This window comes from Harpia harpyja, chromosome Z (assembly GCF_026419915.1).
Source record: "Harpia harpyja isolate bHarHar1 chromosome Z, bHarHar1 primary haplotype, whole genome shotgun sequence".
NCBI lineage: Eukaryota > Metazoa > Chordata > Aves > Accipitriformes > Accipitridae > Harpia > Harpia harpyja.
Window position 1 is genome coordinate 8,101,825 of NC_068969.1, and position 24,279 is coordinate 8,126,103.

General features: G+C 44.8%; 1 protein-coding gene across 1 annotated transcript in view; it reads left to right on the forward strand.

Moving 5' to 3' along the window:
* DNAH1 (dynein axonemal heavy chain 1) overlaps window positions 1–24,279 on the forward strand; it is a 72,711-nt gene that overhangs the window by 20,196 nt on the left and 28,236 nt on the right. Inside the window, exons 18-45 of the mRNA XM_052776703.1 lie at window positions 59–257; window positions 1,952–2,205; window positions 3,112–3,324; window positions 5,074–5,238; window positions 5,941–6,062; window positions 6,629–6,734; window positions 7,831–8,010; window positions 8,878–9,018; window positions 9,674–9,837; window positions 10,334–10,447; window positions 11,074–11,262; window positions 12,332–12,437; window positions 13,511–13,624; window positions 13,948–14,097; window positions 14,577–14,663; window positions 14,769–14,955; window positions 15,071–15,162; window positions 15,645–15,799; window positions 17,443–17,620; window positions 17,907–18,101; window positions 18,787–18,906; window positions 19,530–19,688; window positions 19,975–20,079; window positions 21,315–21,455; window positions 21,961–22,121; window positions 22,821–22,978; window positions 23,115–23,288; window positions 23,657–23,695. Of these exons, the coding sequence (XP_052632663.1) occupies window positions 59–257; window positions 1,952–2,205; window positions 3,112–3,324; window positions 5,074–5,238; window positions 5,941–6,062; window positions 6,629–6,734; window positions 7,831–8,010; window positions 8,878–9,018; window positions 9,674–9,837; window positions 10,334–10,447; window positions 11,074–11,262; window positions 12,332–12,437; window positions 13,511–13,624; window positions 13,948–14,097; window positions 14,577–14,663; window positions 14,769–14,955; window positions 15,071–15,162; window positions 15,645–15,799; window positions 17,443–17,620; window positions 17,907–18,101; window positions 18,787–18,906; window positions 19,530–19,688; window positions 19,975–20,079; window positions 21,315–21,455; window positions 21,961–22,121; window positions 22,821–22,978; window positions 23,115–23,288; window positions 23,657–23,695 (4,168 nt within the window). The remainder of the gene's footprint in view (window positions 1–58; window positions 258–1,951; window positions 2,206–3,111; window positions 3,325–5,073; window positions 5,239–5,940; window positions 6,063–6,628; window positions 6,735–7,830; window positions 8,011–8,877; window positions 9,019–9,673; window positions 9,838–10,333; window positions 10,448–11,073; window positions 11,263–12,331; window positions 12,438–13,510; window positions 13,625–13,947; window positions 14,098–14,576; window positions 14,664–14,768; window positions 14,956–15,070; window positions 15,163–15,644; window positions 15,800–17,442; window positions 17,621–17,906; window positions 18,102–18,786; window positions 18,907–19,529; window positions 19,689–19,974; window positions 20,080–21,314; window positions 21,456–21,960; window positions 22,122–22,820; window positions 22,979–23,114; window positions 23,289–23,656; window positions 23,696–24,279) is intronic.

Sequence of the window (24,279 nt, forward strand, 5' to 3'; positions counted from 1 at the left end):
GAGAATACAGTTGTTGCTTATTCTGTTCTTTATTCTTGCTTTTTCTCTCTCTCCAAAGTACAGTAAGCTATCCAGGATGGTTAAGGACTTCCAGCCATACTATGATCTCTGGACTACAGTGTCAGACTGGATGCAATGGCATGAGAGCTGGATGAATGATCCTCTCGTGGAAATTGAGGCTGAGCAGCTAGAAAAGAATGTCAGTGACTCTTTTAAGACAATGCAGAGATGCGTGAAGCAGTTCAAGGATTCACCAGGTAGCTAAGCAGTCTGGGGAGAGGAAGTTGGTGCATATCAGCATTTTGATGTGAGGCATGTCACAGAGTGCTCTGAACAGGGATTGTCAGGATGTCACATGGATATATTGTGTGTATTAGAGCCAGCTGAGAAAATGCTAGCAAAGTTATTTTCCACTTTTTTGCTGGAACTATGATGATTCACATCTAGATGCTAGTTTGCTGCTTGAAGTACCAGTTTGGCATGGAAACAACCAGGCTGCAAATCCCTTTTATACCTAATTCCCAAGACAGTACTGAAATAAAAGCCACCCTCTTATGTCGCAATTAATATTTACTCGTTTATGTAAAGTAAAATAATCCAGACTAGTCACAGAGAAGTTACTATATAGCCCAGTGGCTAGACATGTGGGTTTAAGCCCTTACGCAAGTCAGGCAGCAAAGGAACCTGAATCTGGGTCTTCCAGGTGCTGTTTTCTTGGCCAATCTTATTTTCTCTGTTGGCCAATGAATTTAATGGAAAGCCAGAAGAGATCTTGATTTTGTTATGAATAAAATGAAATTGCAAAATCTGGAAATGATCATGGAATGTAATAACCATTTTCCTTCCTGCCTGAATGTGTATGAAGTTTAGATGATCGCATCCAGCCCTTGCAATTCACATGAACGTCTTTTAATGATGGCTCCTAGTAAAGCTGGAATTGAGACTTCAGTTGTAGCTTAACTTCCCGTTCCATGATTCTCAGAGATGCGTTGGTCATTCTTTAGAGCTAATTCTAAAATCTCCTGCCAGATGGCTTAGATTGAAATATATTTTGCAGTGGGAGATTTTTGATTCATCCTTTTTAACTTGAACTCACTCTTAAACAATGCCATGAATCAGCCCCAATGGAGGAGGTGATGAGTGGATGCGTGAGTAACTATGAATCATTATGGTAAACAGAAATACTAAGAATACCTGCTCATATTCATTGCAATATTCCCTGGCACCTGGTAAAATATATGCTTCGTCCTTGAGTCTGCCTCGTCTCTGCATACCACCCAGCAGGGAGTGTGAGGTGGTCACATCCTTGCTGTGAGTGTGCAGTGCGACCATGCAGGGTGCAATAAAAGGAGGCACATGCTGTAGCCAAATTTTGGAAAGGAAGCAAGTCCCGTGTTCTTTGCCTGTCCATTTGCTTTCTCCATTTCCATAGCTGGCTGTGATCCTCGCCTACTTCTAGCTTCTATGTATAGTGTCCATCTTCTATTTAGGATGGCCTGAGCTGGGGTGTGAGATAACTTGCAACCCAATCGTGTTAAGGAAGTGAAGATCTTGGAATGATGACCAGAGCTTCTAAAATATCTATTGGCAGATGGGACTTCATCATGCTTGGGCCCATATTAAGGAATTAAATTTGTTTGCTTCTCATCTTCCGGTGAGCTCTAGGCTAAGGCACACTTCTCTTAGCATGGACTTGCCTGTAACAGACTTTTGGCTAATAGGCAGGTCTGCTTCTGGGAGTGGGCTTGAATCCTTGCTTAGTAGCCATGTAGAGAGAGCCTTTGTGTCCTCATTACTTCAACCTGCATTTTCCAGTGCTCTCTCCTGCTGCTTACCTATCCCATACCATGTGTCTACAAGCACATCAGGCTTTAGACAACTTCTAGGAAGTTCCTTAAGGCAACTTCCTCACACACTGTTGTTGTTGATGTTCTGTTTTTCTCCCTGAAAGCCTGCCAGGGTGTGGCAATGGAGTTTCGAGACAAGATTGAAGAATTCAGACTATACGTCCCCTTAATTCAAGGGCTGCACAATCCTGGTATGAGAAACCGGCACTGGGAGATGCTGTCGGAAGATATTAACATCAATATCAAGCTAGAACCCAGTCTGACAGTTGGTCGCTGCTTGGACATGAACCTGCTGGACCATATTGAGAGCATTACCAAAGTAGCTGAGATAGCTGGCAAGGAATACGCCATTGAGAATGTAAGGAGAGAGGGACTTGCTGTGTCTTTGGTTGCTTCTCAAAAAGGTTTCTGTTGAGCAGGCAGTCATTGCCTTGGGTGATGTTCCTATTGTCCCAGAGCATCAGACACATTCTGCAGCACAGGTAAAAAGGCTGCTGCTCTTAGAAAAGGGAGCAATGGCCACAGAACTGAGTTCACACACTAGAAGTCATTTCACCTTGTGTAGAATTTCAGTTGTAGCATAACAGCACTGCGTGATGGTTATGCTGATCCACTGGTTGGGTCTCACACCTCACTGTGGAATTAGTGACTGTTTAAGTTAAAATAAATTGATTGTCTGCCTTCTGCTATTCAAACGTTATGTCAGGGAGATTAGCTGCGACTGGAAACGGAGGTGGCAAATCCTTTAACACAGTAAACGTGCAGGGAAGACTTGCTGGCTCTGGAGATTCATAGGTTAGATAGTCTTTCAGCTTCAGTTCATCAGTTCGGATATGACCTAAGATGGTCTTGATTGAAAGTCATTACCTTCTGGCAGCTTTTGTTCTCTGAAATCTCAGGCAAGTTCCCAATGGGTAGCTACCACTTTCACAAAGCCATCATTAACCATAATCATTAATAGGCACTTTGTTGGCAGCCTCAGTGCATCTAGTAGCATAAATGGGCCTGGAGATGAAATTGCCCTTTTTTCCTCTCAAGGTGCTCCTTTCAGGACAGCGTTGAGGTGTTGAGTCCATGGGCAGTGCAGAGGAAACGTGCTGTTGCTTAGTGTGTCTGCATTAAATATATAGCTGCAGTTTCCAGTGGAATCCAAGAGCAAAAATCTGTCACTTGCTAGAGAGGGGCATTAAGAGAGTTGTAGAAGCTGGGATAACCGTTGCACAGGTTGTATCTGAAAATTAAATTGCTTGTCCCTCCATTCCAGGCACTCAACAAGATGGAGAGTGAATGGAACTCTGTTGTATTTACTGTGATGCTTTACAAAGACACAGATACCTTTATTCTGAAAAACACCGATGAAGCTTCTCAACTCCTAGACGATCATATTGTCATGATTCAGAGTATGTCCTTCTCACCATTCAAGAAACCTTTTGAGGAAAGGATGAACACATGGGAAAATAAGCTGAAGATGACACAGGTATTGGTTTCTTACCCACACATGGGTGGTGAAGGCAGGCAGCTGGACTGTGCTGCCATGCTTGAACATGGACACTGTGCAGTTGCCGCTAGGGAACTGGGAGGACAACTATCAAGAGAATAACAGTCTTGAGCGAGGAAGAGGGCCTGTTGAAGCCCTCTGACTCTAGTAAAAGAGGGGATAAACTCAGAGCCTTATTCTGCAAACAGCAGTGATGAAATTCCAGCTCTTTTGCTGCCTATTGCAACACTTTTTGGTGGGGCCGGGACTCTCGCATTGCTGTGAATAGTCCTACTGGCATCTCTAATCATATTATACTGTGGACCTTACAGATTCTTACAGGCCCTGTGAAATCCATGCTAATCATTCACATCTCAGTGTAGGAAAGCACGTGGAAGACTGCTGTTTAGAGAAAGATCTGGCAGACCATGCCAGCCCTTCTTTATCAAACCAGAGCATGAATGCTCAGCACCCAGCAGGACTCAGCCAGCAGAAGAGCATTTTGCTGCAGGAAAAAAATTCCAGTACAAGTATCTGGCTAGAGAACTCTGTGTAAATGCTGATGTTTGATGCATGGCATCATTGTTATCTGTTATAAATAACTACCTTACTCTGTTTATTGGTGCTTACCGTCTGGGTGTGCTTGGGCCATGGGCTGCCAGAGTGCTAGCCTTGTCTCATGACAATACAGAAATGCTACTTTAAGTCCTAAGGCAGTAGGTGACATGGGGAAATTCAGTTATTTACTGTGTGGGTTTGGCTGTGATGTTGTCCATGTTTTCACCCTGCCTTTCCTACCCCTTCTTTTGATTGCGTTCATTCCTGTCACTAAAGGCCCATGAATCTGCTTCTGGGAAGTGGCTTATCAGGGTTAGCTGATGGAGTATGGCAAACACAGCTGTCTGTATTACTGGAAAACCCCACCTCTTGCTAGGTCGAGTGGCTGCCTGTGCTCAGGGAATGATAGATAGTGCCGCACGACTAAGGCAGTCTGAAAGGGAGTCAAATGCTTGAGCTGCTTTGCAATGTTGGGCAGGTTCCCCATACCTTCCAATCTCCCATGCATGAAAATGGAGGAGGAGGATGTTCTTCCAACCTAATGTTCTTGGTCCTTTGAATGCCTGACAAACAGGGTTTCCTGTATGGTGTCTAACTTAAATGTTTAGCTTTTCATTCATTCTCTTTGAATTAAGAGTGTTGTTCGAAGATCTTTTCATGGATTATTCTGTAGGCAAGGCTGGGGCTGAGGTACATCAGGCAGGAGAGAGGATATGACAATTGCAGAGTCTGGCATATTTTATTTGTCTTTCTTCTTCCCCAAAAAAGCTCTTTTCACAAAACAAAAGCCCCATCTTACTGTGTGCTCACATTGTGCTATCTTCTGTAAAATAGAGAAACACTAGCCACAGAAATTTCACCTAGCACCACTGAGTCCCTTTGAGCTTTAGCAGTGGCTTACACATATTTCTGAACTATCTCCATTAAACTAACGCGTGTTGGTTCTGATGCCTGTTGAGAACAGTTAGCAAAGGGAATTGCTAGGAAATTGTTAATTATTTGGGAAGGAAGTTCCAGCTCCTGATGCTGCAGGTAGGTTTTAGAATTGTGGAAGGTTTAAGTGCAGCATCACCTCTTTTTTCCCTTTTTCTTTTTTTTTTTTTTAACCTATTCTGGTGCACAGTTTGAATGGTTTTGTCAAAACAGGTTCATAGCATGGTGTCCTGATATGCTCTTCTTGCTTCCCACTAGGATGTCCTAGAGGAATGGCTGAACTGCCAGCGCTCTTGGCTCTACTTGGAGCCCATCTTTAGGTCAGAGGACATCAAAAGACAGCTCCCATTAGAAAGCCAGCGCTACCAGGCCATGGATAAGGACTGGAGGAACATCATGAAGAATGCTAATGAAAACCCCAAGGTGTGTGCCTTGATGAAAGCCAGCGCAGGTATCCCAAACTCCTTGGAGCTGTGCTCACACAAGGACTGCCTTTGAGGTTTTGCTTTTGTAATGGTGCAGGCATGAGCAGTGCTGTATAAACCATGCAACATTGCCCAGGGCGGTGTGCTAGGTTTCTTCTCTTGGAACTTGGCCTTTCGTTCTGCTGTCCAAACAGAGTCATTCCCTGTGATGCCTTGCACCAGGCTGTCCACCCCACCAAATACCTTCTCCTCAGCACAGACTCCCTACCTCCTACAACTCTTGTAACCAGTCCTGCTATAATTGTAATCCATAAAATAACTCCTTTGATTCCTCCTCAAGACTGGCTCTTTAAATTGTTTAGAGCCATTGTTTTCGCCTGTTTCTCTGTCCTGGTAGCAGTGCTCTCCGCTCTTCTGTTCTCCAGTCTCTACTTCCCAGGACTCCATCACCACTTGTATTCCATATTACAAATGTTGGTATTTAGGGGAACCCAGAAATGTGCTTGTCACATCCGTAAGCGCTGTTTCCCCTCCTTGCCCACAAAGCTCACACCTCTCCAGATCCCTGTGAAAGTATTCCTGTGAATGAGTCATTTAAATCCTATCAGTAACATCACTGGGCAACCCAATTATCTCCACTGCCTTATCTCCCACATGCTCAGAATATTGATGCTTCCTCTGTTCTCCATTCTGTTTATAGGTGATTTCTTTGTGCCCTGATCCTATGCTACTAGAGAACCTGCGAAAATGTAACAAACTACTCGAACTTGTGCAGAAAGGTCTGAGTGAATATCTGGAGACGAAGAGAGGAGCTTTTCCCAGGTAATCCCAAATTTCAGTGGGCTGGATCACACTCCCTGGTTCAGAAAATATGAAAGGAGAGGCTCACTCAAGTTCACTCTGCCAAGAAGGAGCAAAACAATCTAAGCTTAGGATATTGTCATGAGACTGCAAACATAAGCAAGGCTGTGCCTTTCAATGCTGCCATCTGATGGGGAGAAAACAGGCAGACGCAAATGTTGTGAGTTGAGAGCAGACTGGTAGCGTTGTTGCATATCTGTGCCTCATGATTTGTCTAGAAAGGATGGGGTAAAATGAAAACCTCCATGTAACTCTGTCCCTTGTTCCTGAAGAAATACTTCTATTTTTATACTTATTTAAACCCACTTTGCGTGGGAATAACTGACTTCTGCAGATGGAGCAGTCTGTCTCTACAGAAAGGTAGACGGCTGGACCGTGGCTGCTGCTCTCCTACACAAATACAAAGAGATCAGTGAGCAGTCAGAAACAGTGCTTCTAGCAGTAGGCTTTTCCTCATCTTGCCAGGACTTAGCCCCTGATGCTACAGTAAGGAGAGTCTCCCTTCATGCCTTACTCTGTGTTTCTAGGTTCTACTTCCTTTCAGACGATGAGCTGCTGGAAATACTGTCTCAGACAAAAGACCCCACTGCTGTACAACCTCACCTCCGCAAATGCTTTGAGAACATTGCACAGGTAGGCAAAGCAAGCATGCTAGTGGCTTGGCCCACCTTTGGGTAGCTGGTGTCATGGGAACTTGGAGGCATGCTAAGAATCTGGAGGAGTGTTCACATTCTGCTGTGTGGAAATGTGTCTCCTGGGAACCTGTGACTGTATGTAGGCATTGCAAGGTGCTGCCATCCCTGCAGTGGGATTCAAACAACCTCACTTTAGACAATTCAAAGCCAGACATCTGCCAATGAACTGGGCACCCTCAATTACCTTTTAGACAATGAGGAGAAAATAAGCATCGGTAAAGGGCAGCTTACAGAAATTCACTTAAATACCCATCTTAGGAGGAGATGACACTCCCTCTGGAGATGTCTGTCCATCCCACCGTGGAGGCCAGGAGAAATAGCTCAGACTTAGCTGTCTACTCACAGGCACCTGGTTAGGATGGAATCCCACTCTTGCTGTCAGCCTCAGGAGGGACAAGGAGTGAACAAGCCTGAACGGAATTAAGTTTCTGCCTTCAGCCCTACTTAGCAGCTGGGGTTAACCCAGCTATTTTTCCTATTTATTATTCCTAATAGACTTCAGACTCCATGGCTAGTCACAGCTTGCACCACCACAATACTCAGACACTAAAACCAATCTCCTAGTCATTAGCTTGGGAAAATAGAAAGGAAATTGAACTGGAAACCTGGTGCAAAGCCATTGGAATAAATAAGGGGACTTTCAGTGATATGCTAGGGCACTGGAAAAGCTGTTAAAATTTTACTCTTAAAACCAGGCACTGTGACCTCAAGGGAAATGATCTGAATCTACAGAATTGAACAGGAATCAAGGGTTTGAATCCTAGACAGGCAATGAGAAATGTTCATCTTGCCTATAATTTGATTTCCTTCACTCAAGTTAAACCAGCGATGTGAATCTCTCATTTTCATACATTTTTTGGAGAGGTCATTTTGCACATCTGTTGCACACTTTATTATCACTATTCACAACCAAGTTTGGCACCAGATTTATAATGAGCATACACCACTACAGCCTGGCTGTCCCCCAGTGGCAGGAAGGTAGGGATAGAAAGGAAATCCTCCATTCACATCTCCTGTTGTGCTTCTTCCATTAGCTACTGTTCCAGGAGGACCTACAGATCACACACATGTACTCTGCTGAAGGAGAAGAAGTGAAGCTGTTTGTTCCCATCTATCCTACTGACAATGTGGAGGACTGGCTGCTGCAAGTGGAGAAATCCATGAAGGCCAGTGTACGGGACAAAATAGAAAGATCTATTGGTGTTTATCCAGAGGTAAGCGTTTTATCACAGACTGGCAGGTCTCTGATGTCTCAGTTCCAGGCTTGCGGTAGAGGTCACCAGTGATGGGGCTGATGAATTTGTGATATTCTACTAGTTTTAAAATACAACCTTTAATCCAGTTGTGTGGGGGTCAAGTGCAGAATGTGGAGTTGAGGAAGCAGCTAATGGTCCAGAAGAATGCAAACCCTGCACACTCATTCAACAGCCACAGAACACTTTGCAGTATCATAGAACAACCTTGTATGAATCCGTATGTGTTCCTCTCTCCAGGCAACTTCCTCTTTATAAGGATCTTCTCCTTCAGTTCTCGTGTCTCACACAGTGTGCTAGGGGCTGGTGAAAGTAACCAAGGCACATGAATTATTGGTTTCAGTCAATGCATAGGGGATGCATCTTGGCTCTGGCTTCTGCGTAAAAGCTATGCTGGTAAAACTAAATTTTTATTTGTTTGGATCTAGGGAGAGAGAAAGACTGAAAAACGAAAAGGCCTCAGATATTTCTGTTATTGTTTTCTACTCTGTCTGAAATTTTGAAACTAGGAAAGTTAGAACAGGCCAGAGGAGGGGAAACTTTCTTTTGGGTGTCTCTGATTCCTGTCTTTCGCCTGCTGCTGGCCACTTGTAACTGGTTACTAACCTGCAGGTGGCATAGTGGAGAGAAGGTACCTGCTGTACTCAGTGTCCAGAGAGCCTGTGCCTGAAGATTTCTTCACAGCAACTGGAGGAAAAAAACCGAAAGCCTCTTAAACAAGAACTCGGTTCTTATTTGTTAAACATGCATCTCAGAGCAGGGACATGTAGAAATAAAAAAAAATCGTTGTCATACCACCTTTTTTTGTTGTTGTTTTTTGTTTTTAAGACTCCACGTACCACATGGGTCTTGCAATGGCCTGGCCAAGTGGTCATTGCTGGCTGCCAGATTTTCTGGACAAAGGAAGTGTCTGAAGCTCTGGAAGCTGGAGATTTGTCCAGCAGGCTTTTCCCACAGCTGAGTACTCAGGTATGAAAATGAATGTAAGGGTGAGATTTTGCCAGATGGAGACTTCTCAATCATCAGACCTTAGATAACTTATAAATACAGCCAGGACAATACTATAGGAGAAACAGAGATGCAATCCTGCATAGCACAGCTCAAAAACAGGTAAAAAACCAGGTTCTTATCATCTTAATCATTAGGATATTTGTCATCATAAACCTGAAATAATGTATGGGACTGATAATATGATCATTACCTGAAGACAGGAAGGAGGTGAAAGATAACTTCTCCAGGGTCACCCAAGAAGTCAAAAGTGGAGGAGAACTGAAGCGATGGACGGTATAAATCAAAGCAAAACTACATCCTTCATATCTGTTCTGTGCATCTAATCACACCTAATACCTGGGAGGTATTAGCTCTGGGCCTCATGGTGGTCTAACTCCTTTCTTTTCACCTGAACATGGTAATGGTGTAGGCAAAAGTCAGCTTTGAGCCAGCTCTGAGCAGTATTTGCCTTCTGAGCAGTCATTTGTGTATCTGACAAGAGAAGAGGCAGAAGTTGCATGGACACAGCCTATGATCTGGATTTAGCATGCCATAAGTTTGATTGCATTGTGTTAGTATAGCCTGGGTCTTTGGGGTATGGATTGCTTCAAAGTACTTTCTTTCCCTTACCCAGCTGGGCAGTTTGGTTGCCCTGGTCCGTGGAAGATTGTCCAAGATGCAGCGAGCAGTGTTGTCAGCTCTTATTGTGATTGAGGTCCACGCGAAGGATGTTGCAGCAAAGCTGATTGAGGAGAATGTGACAAGCATGAATGATTTTGAGTGGATCTCCCAGCTCAGGTAGCGACCATAGCTGTTGAACCTCACCTGGCCTCCCTGGCCAGTCTTCGTTCTCCTTACCTGTCAGCCATGTCCATGACAAATGGAAACAAGAGTTTGCATAGTCTGTAAGCAGTATTCCTGAGTCTCCTCTAACATCCCTATGAGGAGTGGGATTGAAGTCTGGTAAGGATGCCAGTTCTAAGGCATCTGAGACAGACCTAGTTTTGATGGCATCCACTTTGGCAATATAAACTAATCCACACTATGGTGTTTCACAGCCTCACTGTGAAAGGGAATGCTCCTGCCCAAGGAGTGCAACACTTGATATAACACCTAATTTCAGGTCCTGTGAGAACTCCTGTCCACCCTGTTGTGTTACCTTATCCGTTCTTCTCTCGAGAGGGAAATTCCTTGACATGCAGGTCTTCAAACCTGCAGGCCATAGTCTTATGAGCTGCTGTATTGTCTGCCAGCCAGTGTTTGTCTTTCTGATGTCATGTTCACTGATCATTAGATACTACTGGACGAGGGGGGACCTGTACATCAGAGCAGTCAATGCTGAATTTATCTATGGCTATGAGTACCTGGGGAACAGTGGCCGTCTGGTTATCACGCCCCTCACTGACAGGTAAGGAGATTTGTTTTCTGGGTAACAAGTGTATCTTTTTCTTTTTCTTTTTTCTTCTTTTCTGGATGAACAAGCCTCATTGGGGATTAAACCAAGGATCTGACCATGCTGGTCTTACTGCTTAATGTATGTAAATAGAAACCATTTGTACAGTAAAGGACTACCTGAGACAAGGGCATAGGAACACCCTGGCATTGGTTCTACTGTATTCCTAGTGATCAGTGCTCAGGCTGATCGCTTTCACTCTCCTAATTCTTAATGTAGTGCTCTGACTCATTTAAAAAGCCCACCTGATAGCTAAGGAGCTCTTCAACAAACCAGTAGATAGAGGCATCTAATACTCTAGAATATGCAGCAGCAATAATAGTTTTACCCTTTTGTAACTGTCCTTTTTCTGGAGAGTGAGTTAGTAGGCAGTGGCAGAAGGATTTATCCATGCAGGCCCCGATGAATACTAATCAAGGCCACATAGCTAACTCCTTTGCAGAATGCTGCATATCTAAGCAGTTCCCCAGAATAATAAAGGATGGATTCCTACTTGTCTCCAGCTGGATAGATCATATGTCTCCCTTACTGAAATCAGTAGTAGAAATGCTTTTCAGCATCTGGTCTCTTCTTTGTTGTAGGTGTTATCTGACACTTACAGGAGCTCTGCACCTGAAATTTGGAGGAGCACCAGCAGGACCAGCAGGAACAGGCAAAACAGAAACAACAAAAGACCTGGGCAAAGCACTAGCAATCCAAACTGTAGTGTTCAACTGCTCCGACCAGCTTGACTTTATGGCAATGGGAAAATTTTTCAAGGGACTAGCCAGGTACAATGAAATGCTGCATGTCATTATCGAGGAGTGGGTAGGATACAGGGATGCTGGCCACTGAGAATTGGTGGGTATTTTTCATAGCAGCCCAGAAGTACAAGCAAAGCCCTAGTAGGGGGGTTTCTGTGTTCCAGAATGAGCAAAGTTACAAAATTCCTGCCAGAAGGGATGGATAGTTCAGCCAATTTAAAAAAAAAAAAAGGATAAAAAGAGACCATGTTCATTTAAGGCAAAATTAAAATGCTTTGCACCAACCCACTATTAGACACCTGTGCAAATGTTTGCGGCTCTGGCCTTTGTTTTAATAATCATACATGTTGGACTGAGATTCAGCCCACAAGCTGCTTAATTTTAAGAAGGAGATAATCTGCTGAGTATATCCAAAATTGAGCAGCCAGGAGAGACTGCTCTAAGCCCTGAGGGATCCTCTCAGAGAAGCTTCTCTCTTCTCTACATTTCAAACAGAGCTCGTCCAATTAATCTGTTGCACACTGGTGAATCTGAATTAGTTACTCCAACAAAAGCTGATACTCTTTTCTCAGATGTTTTCTTTGTAAGTAATTTAACTTCTTTCTTAAACCATGCCTTGTGGGAAGATCACCTTCCTCATATACATGCTTCCAGCTTTATACATAGTCTTCCAAGCTCCGAAAAATGGACTTAAGAGATGTCTAAATTGTTTCTGCTACACTTATAGCTCAGGTACAAAACAGGAATTCAACATGACACCTCTTTCAAGCCCAAATCTGTAGCATGCAGAATTTATCCTAGGCTGTAGAATCAGACATTGCCATGGTCTTGCAGGGACCATGCAACTTCTCACTCATCACATGGCCTGGGATGCATAGTTGGGGTGAGCCGCTACAGCCCCTTCCACTGTAGCAGTATACTGTGGCTATGTCACTACCTGCTGTGGGACGTTAGGGGCCTTTTAGGTTCATCTCTTGTCTCTGTGCTGCCTCCCCAGTATGTGGATTCATAATTTCTAGATCTAGCTGAACTTTTGACTGCAAGTTTGCTCCTGTGTGATGTTCCTGACTCCCCTCATTTTTCCTTCCTTGCCCAGCTCTGGTGCATGGGCTTGCTTTGATGAGTTCAACCGCATTGATATCGAGGTGCTGTCTGTGGTGGCCCAGCAGATCACAACCATTCAGAAGGCACAGCAGCAGAGGGTACGTAATGAACATGTGAATGCAAAGGCAGACAAAAAATTCTCCACTTGAGCTAGTCTAGGCAAGTCCTTGTCTTTGCATGCATCTTCACAGAGGACTAGCTTCACTGCTCAGGCAACTCAGACAGATGTACTTGAACTTGGAGAGGCATGAGTAATGCCCTAGTTGTGACGCATCATATCAGGCTATTACATAGTCAGCATCCTGGGTGGGTTTTGCAGCTTTACCCTAGTCTGTGCTACCACAGTTGCCCACACTCTCACAGGCTGAAATACATCTCAGTTTGAGCTGCAGTGCCAGCAGACGTTGTTGTGGGAGACACTCTGAAGCAGATCCACTGAGCTGATACAAATTGGAGCTGTGATAAAGGCAGCCAGTGTTCTGCCATGAGTTGCTCAGCACCACATTTGTCTAAATGTGTTATCCAAGCTTTAGTGAATTCACAAAACCCAATATGCACAGAAAAATGCATACTCATGCACATACAGAGTTGCAACGTAAAGTGAATTGTTGGCTTTACACGGAGATTCAGCTGTCAGCCAGTCTAGCAGCCAGCCTCTGCTTTGTTCTCTGGAGACTCTGAGGGGTTAAGACCTGAATCTCCTTGACTTTGGCTTGGAATTAGAAACTTGCTCTCTGTGAATTCTTCTGCATTACTTTATCCCCCATCTGAAATTATTACCTACACAGCTTTAAAAAGGATTTAGGTTTCTCTTTGCCCTCTCTGCCACGAATTAATTCAGGTCCAAACTCTACTGCAGAATAAATGGAAAGATGCTTGTTTACAGCTGGAGGGATAGAAGTCTGTTCAAGAGAAAAAAAAAAAAAAATTATCCTATCAGTAAATCTTCCATGAGCCCAGTTTCTTAAACAAGGAAAAATATTGCTGGTAATACTGGATTCCTGCAGTGGGACCAGATAGAGTCACTACAGTTGTGGGCAGCTCTGTGTGTCTGTGCTTGATAATTTAACTACTGAAAGCTATTATTTTCCTCTTGGAAGATTCTGCTACATTATTTAATTGGCAGGTCAGGCTCTGTTCTTTGAGGATGATCATATTTTTAATTTTCTAGGTGGATTACTTCATGTTTGAAGGCACAGAGATCCCACTGGTCCCATCCTGTGCAGTCTTCATCACAATGAACCCAGGGTATGCTGGGCGTACTGAACTACCTGATAACCTGAAGGTAAGGAGGGCGGACTGCATAGACAGAGAGAAGAGGGGCCATACAAGTGCTGGATGCTACCCAGGCCACCAGTGTGTCCATGGCAAGGATTAGGATGTGATGCTTTTGGAAAGTTTCTAGGATAACTTTGGGATTTGAATCACATCTGTAAGCAAATGGCACTCCTCAGATTGTAGTCTGCAGGGATGCTACCCTGACAGGTGCCAGGCACACTCATGCTGTGTCCTCTAAACAGTCTGGGATGGATACTCAGCCTTTTCAGTTTGCTGGAAAAAGCAAGAAACAACAGTGATGTGATCTTGTGTTGGAACTGTATGTTTCAGGCTCTCTTTCGTCCTGTGGCTATGATGGTCCCAGATTACTCCATGATTGCTGAGATTTCACTCTACTCCTTTGGGTTTGATGAAGCCAAAGTCCTTGCAAAGAAGATCACCACAACATTCAAACTATTGTCAGAGCAGCTCAGCACCCAGGTAGATGCCTTGAATGTCCATGAATGTTTTTTAAAAGTGAGGCTTTCTCAGCGTAGGCACAAAGTACCTGGATAGTTCTCTTGGTGCCTTGTGATAGCATATCACAAAAAGGTCACAATACCCATTCTTCATCTACTTCCCTCCTTTCTAATTCTCATTTCTGTTCCTGTGGCTGGACTTGCATTCACCTTCAGTCCTAGTTAGGATTACAATGGCAGGACAGTTGAGCCAAGCAGCCCTGCCTACTTCTCCCTCCATCTAGGATTTTTCATCATCCTCACCCATCGTCTGTACAGCTGAGGACTAGTTAGTTGTTTGAAGGATGCTAAGAGCAGACTTGGATGAAGGAGCAGTTGTTCTGAAGGCGTAACTCCCTCATTTTTCTTTTCTTACCTGCTAACTGAGTGCATGCATACATTCACTCTTTTTAGGTGATGCTCCTGTATCTGATGACATTGTTTCCTCTGTGCCTTTTCCAGGACCACTATGACTTTGGGATGAGAGCTGTGAAGACTGTCATCTCAACAGCTGGCAACCTCAAAAGAGAGAATCCGACTATGAATGAGGTAAATGTGCTTATACTTCACACTGTCATAGACTTACGTGGCCTTTTCTGCAGCCACATAAGAGAGGCAGGATCTCTGAAGTTCTGAGTTCTTAAATCTTTGCAGGAGCTGATCTGCCTGCGGGCTATCAGGGATGCCAATGTACCCAAATTCCTGCAGGACGACCTCAAGCTCTTCAATGGTATTGTCTCAGATTTATTTCCCAAGATCAGAGAAAAGCCTGTTGATTATGGCATCCTGGAAGAAGCCATTCGCAAATCCTGCATCAAAGAGAATCTGAAGGATGTTGATGGTGAGGGGAAAGGCTCTCCACAAGCTCCCTCTGGGCCTGGGCTTTTAGTCCAGCACCCTGCCCTAGGAAAGAGACAGCTGGTCCCAGCCCCACTCTGCATCATCTTCCTCTACAGGCTTTGTATCTAAGTGCATCCAGCTCTATGAAACCACCATGGTTCGTCATGGCCTTATGCTGGTGGGGCCAACAGGTTCTGGGAAGACAAAGGTATGGCTGAGATACTGTGCTGGCCCCAGCAAACCATCGCCTGCCTCATGATGCAGAGGGTTAAGCTTCACAGAATACTCACAGGCTGGCATTTCCACCTTCTCTCAGATAGACGTCAGGACACCAAGATGCTGCCTTTTAGTATTGATTTATAGCCATGGGGAAGTATATTACTAGCTCACTCTTTCGAATTGGGAGATTAGACCGAAGCTTATTAGCTCTGCTGCAAATTTCTAAGGCCGAGACATACTTTGACATCTCGAGACGTGTCAGGCCTTTTGCACAGGAGCTCTAACTTCCTGCCTGCCCTGATTCTCGAGTGCTTTATTTCTGTGAATACAGCCAGGCATCTCCTTACTATGATATTATCCTTCACTATGTCTCCTTTCTTACTGCCTTTTGAATGTAATTGCTGTGAGAGCAAGTGGCTTTGTCGCTATGGAGCCATGGCAGTTAACTGTCTTGCTCTCCTGCTCTTGCAGAGTTATGAAGTTCTGGCAGCTGCAATGACATCACTGAAAGGTCAGCCTGCAGCCAGTGGTGGGAATTACGAAGCAGTCAGCTACTTTGTACTGAATCCCAAATCTGTCACAATGGGCCAGCTTTATGGAGAGTTCAACTTGCTAACGCATGAGTGGTAAAGTACAAAACCTGCTTTCCTTCCTTCCAGGTGGGAAACGCTTTTCTTCTGGTCTTGAGCGTCTTCTCTTCAAGGCTGAGAACGGTTTAGGGTAGTGGCATAAAACCAGAAGCGATCAAGTCCTTATCCTCACCAAGCTGCAATACCCAGTCACGGCAATTTAAGCTGACATCTTTTATTGTGCACTTGGCCCGGCTGCCAGCACATGCCCAGACAGTTACTGCAGCTCAGCTCACAGCATGAACTGCGTAACAAGGAATAATTCAATTGCTTTAGAGCACATGCCCCTGCTCTAAGATACAGCAGCTTAAAAACACTTGCTTTGCTTCTGAAAAGTGACCTCTGTACTGCACACTTGAATTGTTCTGTATAAATACACTGGTGGCCTTGAATGATGAGGAATGACTTTCAGGCATAAAGAGGCATTTCATTCCTGTTACCAGGGCTCCTGCTTGCTTACATGGTTTGGAAGCGAGAGCCAATAGCCCATTAGCCCTCTTGTCAGCCAGGTCCTACTGCTTATGTTTCCATCTGTGACCTGAGGTTGACTTTGCAGCTTACTTTATCCAGAAGCTAGGGTGTGAGAAGCAGTGTGAATCTCCCTTTGGCCCCGCCACCCACCACTTGCTTAGGGGCAAAGCTAAAGACTGTGTTCTGTAAAATGAGGGAAACTAAATATGAAACTAACTAGGAAAAGTGCAAGCAAGTAAGCAAGCATTACTGATGCTAAGACCCAACTTGGGCTCTGGTGCATCTTTACTGAAGGACATTTTATAGGATATTCCAGTTAGCTCGACAGTTTATTTAAGATGTGACTCTACCCAAGGGCAGCACACAGGCACGTCAACATGACAAAAAGAAAAATACAGCAGTCATGTAAAATGTATTTACAGACAAATCCATCTGTTTTAATCAGCTGAGCTTTAGAACAGACTGTTTTCCCTTGGTCTCAGTAACAATACCCTGGAATTCACTGGCGCTATAAAAATAACAAATCATTATTTAACAATGGGAGTAGAGTCCAGGGCCTCAATGGAAAATGCACTCAGGGTTTCCATGTACAGATTAAGTTCTTGCTGTCAACAGCCAGCATTCCTTGTGTGTCTGCTCACCTGTTCACCAGCTCCAGCACCGCCTGGGTTCACAGGCAGCTGAGGACAGGGAACTTCAGTTATAAAGAGGGTAGAGTCATGCTCTTTAGCCTGGATTCATCCTTGTAACCTATAGTTACCCAGCTGAAGCATCTGAATTAGCAGAGTAGCTGTCCTGAGTCTCCCTTTACACTTGGTGGAGAAAAAGAGGCACCTCCAGGGAGCAGGTAACCCGCCTATGACCTGAACTGGATGCTAGCAAGGCCTCTTTGCTTTTCACTGAGGACAGAGATATTAAAGGGAAGCTTGTCACTTTATAGTTAGATGACATGAAGTCCAGATCCTAATGCCCAAAGAAATTGTTTTATGGTGTCATAGGCTGAGATGTATGTCTCAGTAAAAGAAAGAATGAGATAGACCTTTTTGCAGCTTATCAACAAGTGGGGCATAGGTATCCTTGGGCACACGAACAAGGGTAAGATTCTGGCTTTGCCATTGATTTCAGCAAAACGAGCATGGGCCAAGCCCTGCCTTCCTCCCACCTTTCAGGATAGATGGGATCCTTTCCTCACTCATCCGGCAGGGAGCTGCAGCCACTGACACCAGCAAGAAGTGGTACATGTTTGATGGGCCAGTTGATGCTTTGTGGATTGAGAACATGAACACGGTGCTAGATGACAATAAGAAGCTGTGTCTCAGCTCAGGGGAAATCATCAAGCTGACAGAGGTAACTCATCCCTCCTGCTCTTGCTGCCTGTTCTCTGTTTTCCTTCTTCTGTCTTAGAATGGACTTGCCTTTTACGTTCCACTTGATGTCTCTGATGGACTCGTATGGAAATTGGTGTCTCAGCAGCAGCCCTGTGTTGGCCAGACCTCTGCTGTGCTGCACAAACACAACAAAAAGAGGGCTCCTGCAACAAAGGGAAGGATTTCAGCTTCACCAAATTATGCTGAAAGATGTATCAGAAGTGATCAAGTCCTTATCTTCCTTTCTTTCCTTTTGCAATTTCCAGAGCATGACCATGATGTTTGAAGTCCAGGATCTGGCTGTTGCTTCCCCTGCCACAGTCTCCCGTTGTGGCATGGTTTACCTGGAACCCAGCATCCTGGGGCTGGAGCCCTTCATTGAGTGCTGGCTGCAAAAAATCCCAGGCATCATGCAGCCCTTCGCACAGAAGCTAGCATCTCTCTTTAAGAGATTCCTCAAGGTGAGCTCCCATGCTGTTCCAGCCTTTCCGTGGCTTGGAACTTGGCAGCTCAGATATCAACCAGCCCAGACTCATCAAGGCCTGGATTTAAATGCCATTGTGGGAACACTTCAGACTACCAGTATACAAACTGCTCTGTGAATTTTCTGGGTTTAATAGAGGTTATTTGCTGATCCTTATAGGTGTGACTTAGTCTTATTGGTCATTCTAGTTTGTTTTATTTCATTTTAAAATTATTTTCTGGACAAAATCATCCCTGGTGCATCTCCATTGCTTACAGTGGAATAACTCCAGGGAGAAAGTTGTAACAGCAAGTTGTCTTATTTTTACTGTGCTCCTAAACCACTATTTTAATGAATAACCTGGCGCTGCAAAGGAAAGCTCTGAAGGGAGCAAACCATTTAACAGCAGTGATGACACAAGATGCACATCACTGTTGCACAGAACCAGAAGGCAAGCCCAGAGGTTTCTTGGGGTTAAGACTGAACCAAGGGGTTTGACTTGCTTCTCTCTGGTCAAATAGGTGGTACTTGAGACACAGTGGGAAATGGTAGCATTCTCAGTCATACCCTCCGTGCTAAACATAACCTGCAGGGAGGTGAGGAGAAACCAGAACCCTAGAAGGTAAAAGCAAAGTCAAATATGTTGGATGGTGACACTGAGCTGTTCCTGCCTCTCCTTACAGGAGGCCATTGGCTTTGTCCGGAGGTTTGTGAAGGAGATAATTGCCTCAACGGACAGCAACCTCACAAGGAGCCTCCTCATGCTCTTGGAATGTTTGTTTCAGCCTTTCATTCCCATGGAGGTAGGATTTTGCTACCTCTATCACTATCACTTGTGCCTGTAACTCTTAAGGGCACTAAGTCATGCAGAGCGTTAGTTACCAGAGAACAAGGTGTTGGTGCCTAAAGGTCATGCTGTAGCTCACCTCCGTGGCAGAAGGTAATACAACATCCTGCAAAGCACAGGTAAACCTGGAAGGATTATGCTTTGCCCACTGAAAGAGAAAAAGATAAGCTCTGTGCCTACCAGGCTGGAGGGAAGAGGTTCACTTTTATTTATAGCAGAGGGAAATGGAGAATGAGTGGAAAGCAGAAATCAGCGCTAAGCAGTGATACACTTCAGATTGCAGGTCCTGTGAGAATTAGTATTGAAGAAGGCTGGACAATTTTCAAATTAAAAACCAAAGACTAAATTCTTCTCCCAGCTCCTGTTGAGTGACATTAGTTCAGCAAGGGGAGTCTCTCAAGTACACCAATGAAACAGCAAGTTTTAATCCACAGAATACATTAACAAGGCCTGTGAAAAACTGGCTAGAAAAAGCTACATAGAAGCTGAATAGAATTATGAGCACATTAAGAAGAGTCTGGGTTTTGCATACCTTAACCATGCCTGAGGATTTTACTTCTGCTCTTCTCTGGTTCTCAGGGAATTAGGATGATTCCCCAGCAGAAGGCAGCTCATATCAGAGAGCTGATTGAACCCTGGTTTATATTTGCCTTGATCTGGAGTGTGGGCGCTACTGGAGATTCCCAAGGTCGCATGGCCTTCAGCTTGTGGCTGAGGGAGAAGATGGCAAAGGAAAAGGTGAGTAAAGGAAAAGCAGATCCTCTCTCATTATAGAGGAACTGGTAATGTGGAATGGGGGTCAGAGCTTCTTGAATGCCTGGAGGCTTTGCGTGGGCTTCCTCTTGGGATCTGGTAAACCACATCTGCCTCAAACTTCAAGGGACCCTTGGAGCTGGAAGTTCTGGGAGAGAGACCTGACCCCCTAGGCAGCATCCCATTAGTGAAGTCTTCCTTGCAGTAGTGCAGATCCTCCTGTGAATTCAGCTGAGTAGCAGCCAGGTTCACCACAGCTTTATTCTCACAGATCCAGTTACTTTTCCCAGAAGAAGGACTGGTTTATGACTATAAACTGTACGATGCTGGACTTAGCAGTGCTGAAGATGATCTGGATGAGGAGGTCATTAGGGAGGTAAAATGTTTCACTTTCAACTCTAAGCTGGGAAATTTGGGGAGAGGGACCAGGAAGCAACACAGTCCTGCAGGATTTGGTAGGATTTTCTCATCAAGGGCAAAAAAGAAAGGCTTATAGGAACCAAGTGAGAACGTTTAAAGTGAAATCTTTTCATTAAAGGAAGAAGGCTGTTTCTTGCCCTCAGGGTTGTGAAGCAGATCTTTCAAATCTGAGCCAACGGCTGGCTGGTTAATTCAGACCTGAGTGCCTCTGCCAGTGCTCAGGAAAGTGAGAGGGCCCTACAAGTGTGGCCGCTAGAGGAGGACAGGGAGAAGCTCACGTGGAAAGGTCTGCCTGTGTTAGAAAGCAGTGCACAACAACAGAAGAGCTGTGTGCAGCAGAGTCTGGAGGAGGAGCAAGGCAGACAAATATGCTATCTTTTTCACAGGAGACAGCAGAGCAGTAGGGCATGCAAGGCCCATCTGACTGACAGTCACCAGCCCCTGGGCTGAAAGAAAAAAAAAAAACAAACACAAGAAAAAAAACCAACAAACCAGGAAAAATGCTTCTCCTTCCTGAAATCAGAGTAAAATAAAGAGCCCTACATGAGCATCAGATGCTTAGCAGAAGCTGCCAGCATCATCTCTGTGGGAAGGCCACATGGGGTGGTCAGGAATACACATTTTCTCAGTGTTCTCCAGCACATCCCTGACAAAACCTCTATCTCACTTATATAGTGGCCTCTGGGAGGTTATTCTGTGACTTGATTCTAGCACAAGTCATCCATGTCTTGTACAAGTACAAAACCTCAAAGTGCCTCTTGAGTGCAACATGAGTGATGGCAACCACCATGAAGATAGGATCCCAGCTAAGCCCTCTTTGGCCCTCTGCTGTGGGGCACTTACAGGGTGGGTCAGCTTAGGACAGAATTCCAGTTCTTGCAAATATGACAAGTGTTCCATCCCCTGTTGATCCCAGTTCTCAGAAGGGAGGGTGTGTTGCTGCTGGGGCAATAATCTCTAACTCTTGGGCTACCTCCCTCCCAAAAGAACTGAGTCAGACACTCACAGCATTGCCAGACAGAAAGGTAAGGGTGGCAAGACTAGACAGAGGGGCTGGAAACCTGAATTCCTCATCAGAATCTGAGCTACTACACAAGCAGCTGTGACAGGGAAAACACAGCAGAAATAGTTTTCTTTTTCCCATAGGGGATAGATGCGACTGCCCCCTCTAAACACACCCATACCTTTCAGGTGCGCTGGGAGAAGTGGCTGGACTCTACGGCAAAGTTCACCATGGTTCCCGATACCAACTTCTGTGATATTATTGTGCCCACGATGAACACAGTCCAAATGGCCCATCTGCTGGAGCTGTTGCTCACCAACCATAAGCCAGTACGTGCCAAGCCTTGTCTTTTTTTGATTCAACCTTGTTCTCATCAACAGGGGCACCTTTTCCTCTCCTGGTGCAGTCAGAACCTAACAGCTACCTGCTACTTTGAGATTATTTCCCACTCCCATGGATTTGTATTTCTCTGTTCAGAAGCTGTGCCTAAGCAGCAAGAGTTCTCCATTCAGTCCCCAGGCACCATGCCAGTGCTCCAAAGGAATATCAATACTCAGTTGTTCAGTCAAAATGCAGCAATTGCTAGATAGCCCATCACCATCCCTCTTTACCTGTTTCCTACAGTTCCATTTCATACTTCTCTGGTTGGATTCCTTCCACACCAAGAGATCTGTTGAACAGCTGTCCTTACTGAAGCAGCGAGCCTTCTGTCCTCTCCCAGCCTTTGAATGCCTAAGTGAGCAGTAACCTGCATTTCCTCCAGCAACTGTCAGAGAGCTGGGTAACACAGACTATATGCCTACGGTTATGCTGCATTGCTGATTGTGCTTCTAGGTTCTCTGCATTGGTCCCACTGGAACAGGGAAGACTCTCACAATTACGGACAAGCTTTTGAAGAACTTGCCTCTCAGATACATCACCCACTTCCTGATGTTTTCAGCACGCACCTCTGCTAACCAAACACAGGATCTCATTGACAGCAAACTGGATAAGAGGCATGTTTCCTTTCTGCATTTGCCAAGGCAGTATCCCTGAGCTCAGTATTTCTATCAACTTGGCCATTTAGTTTCATCCCAAGACCTGAAGGGGCCCCAAGCACGTACAGCTGTGGATAACAAATAGGACACACAGCAAATCTGAGCTGGGATTTTGAGAGCCTGTAATAACTTGATACGATGGCAAGAAAGTGAGAAGGATTAGTGAGGGTCTGTAAAAGTTGCTCCAATTCTAGCTATTCCAGAAATACTACATTTCACAGCACAGGTGTTTGCAAACCCTGGTGTGGGATCTTTATAGAAACTGATGAGGGGAGAAAACATGGCTGCTGACACCCAGTCCCACTCCTCATGGTTTGCAGCTTCCCTTTTTCCTCCCTGGTCAGCCACTGGTTTGAAGTTTCCAATAGATTCATGGGCTCAAGCTTTGCTTTTATTTGTACCCATTTATTCATTGACACTGTCCATAAGTAGACAAAATTTCTGTCATGCTCAGAAAGAAGCCAGTGCCTCAAACATTGTTCTGGATCTTTTCCATGCAAAGGCCCATATAAAGGGGTATATAGAATGTAAGTGTAAGGATAGCTGAAACTGCTGACCCAGGAAGCCTCTGGAGAAAAAAACTGCTTTTGGATCAAGTTAGGAGTACCTTTGCAATAGGAGTTGTCCTGTGTCCTTATGTGGCTTCTGTCCTTACAGGCGGAAGGGTGTGTTCGGGCCTCCGATTGGGCGGTACTTCATATTTTTTATTGATGACTTGAATATGCCCATGCTGGAGAAATATGGTGCTCAGCCACCCATTGAGCTGCTGCGGCAGTGGATGGACCACCAGGGCTGGTACGACAGGAAACAGATAGGTATGACCCAGATCCCTTTGCCCAGTACTCTTGACAAAAGTTGGTCTGTTGATAGATATCCATACCTGCTGTGGAGATTTGTGGCAGGGTTTTTAGCTACAACTTAGCATTCATTCCTGATTTTGCACTCTTCAAGGTACTTTTAAGAAGCTGGTAGATATTAATTTTGTCTGTGCCATGGGACCTCCTGGAGGGGGAAGGAATGCTGTCACTCCACGCTTCACTCGCCATTTCAACTACCTCTCCTTCACTGAGTTGGAGGAGAGCAGCAAGAAGGCTATCTTCTCCACCATCCTTGGCAGCTGGATGGGTAAGTTCTGCAGACAACTGCCACCTCCTCATATTGCAAGTCAACCCGATGATAATGGAGGTTGGAAGGGAAGGAATTAATACTGGTGATCTGATCAAAGTGCTGGAAGCTGGAACTTGCATTAGTTGCTTGAAGATGCTTTTGGAAAAGTGTTGTTTCAATCTTAGCAAACAGAGAGCTCATACACTGTTTAGTCTCAGGGCCAAACTGCTGGTGCAAATCAGCAAACTTCAAATTTGGCTCTCACAGTTTCATAAGGTATTCTATAGCCTAGGCCTTTCAAAGAGGATTTTGTTTGTGATGGATGATGCAGATATCCCTCACTTCAGCAGGTAAAGCTGTAACTCAGTTTTTTTTGTCTTTTCCAGCTGGACTCCTAGGAGAAAGAAGTTACAGAGATCCTGTGCGTAAGTAAGAGCAGAAAGATATATGAGAGAGAGAGACTGTGAACAGAACAAGCTGATGGGCACAGCATGGCATAGCTTACCTGTGCTTTCAGCAGACAGACACTTGCCCAGACAACAGCCTTCTGTGGAAGCAGAGCCTTCTGTTACTCTCCATCTGCTGCAGCCTGTGGACAGCTGAGCAGGGTGGATCTAAGCATGGTGCTACAGCCACCCAGAAAAAGGGTTCATTTGAAGTGAAATGAGTCCTCTTATATTTGACAGGGTGGGAATTTAGGATCGTCTTTGCAAATGTGCCCTCATCTGCAAATCTGCCAGTAGGAAGGAGTGAGAATAGTGAGCTATGAGAGAAGCAAAGCAGAGCTTTCTGAGTGCTTGCAGTATTTACAAGCATCAGTACCTGACTATGAGCTCAGGGGCACACTGAAGCATCTAGCTGTGATATAAAAAGAAATTAAAGAATTTTGGAGATAATGCAAAAAAGTGCAAAACACTAGGGTGTCACAGGGCTCTACTTTCCCAGGAGTGTTTGTAATGAACTTAATTGGGAGTTTAAAAAAAAAAAAAGTATTTTATGCTCTAAAACT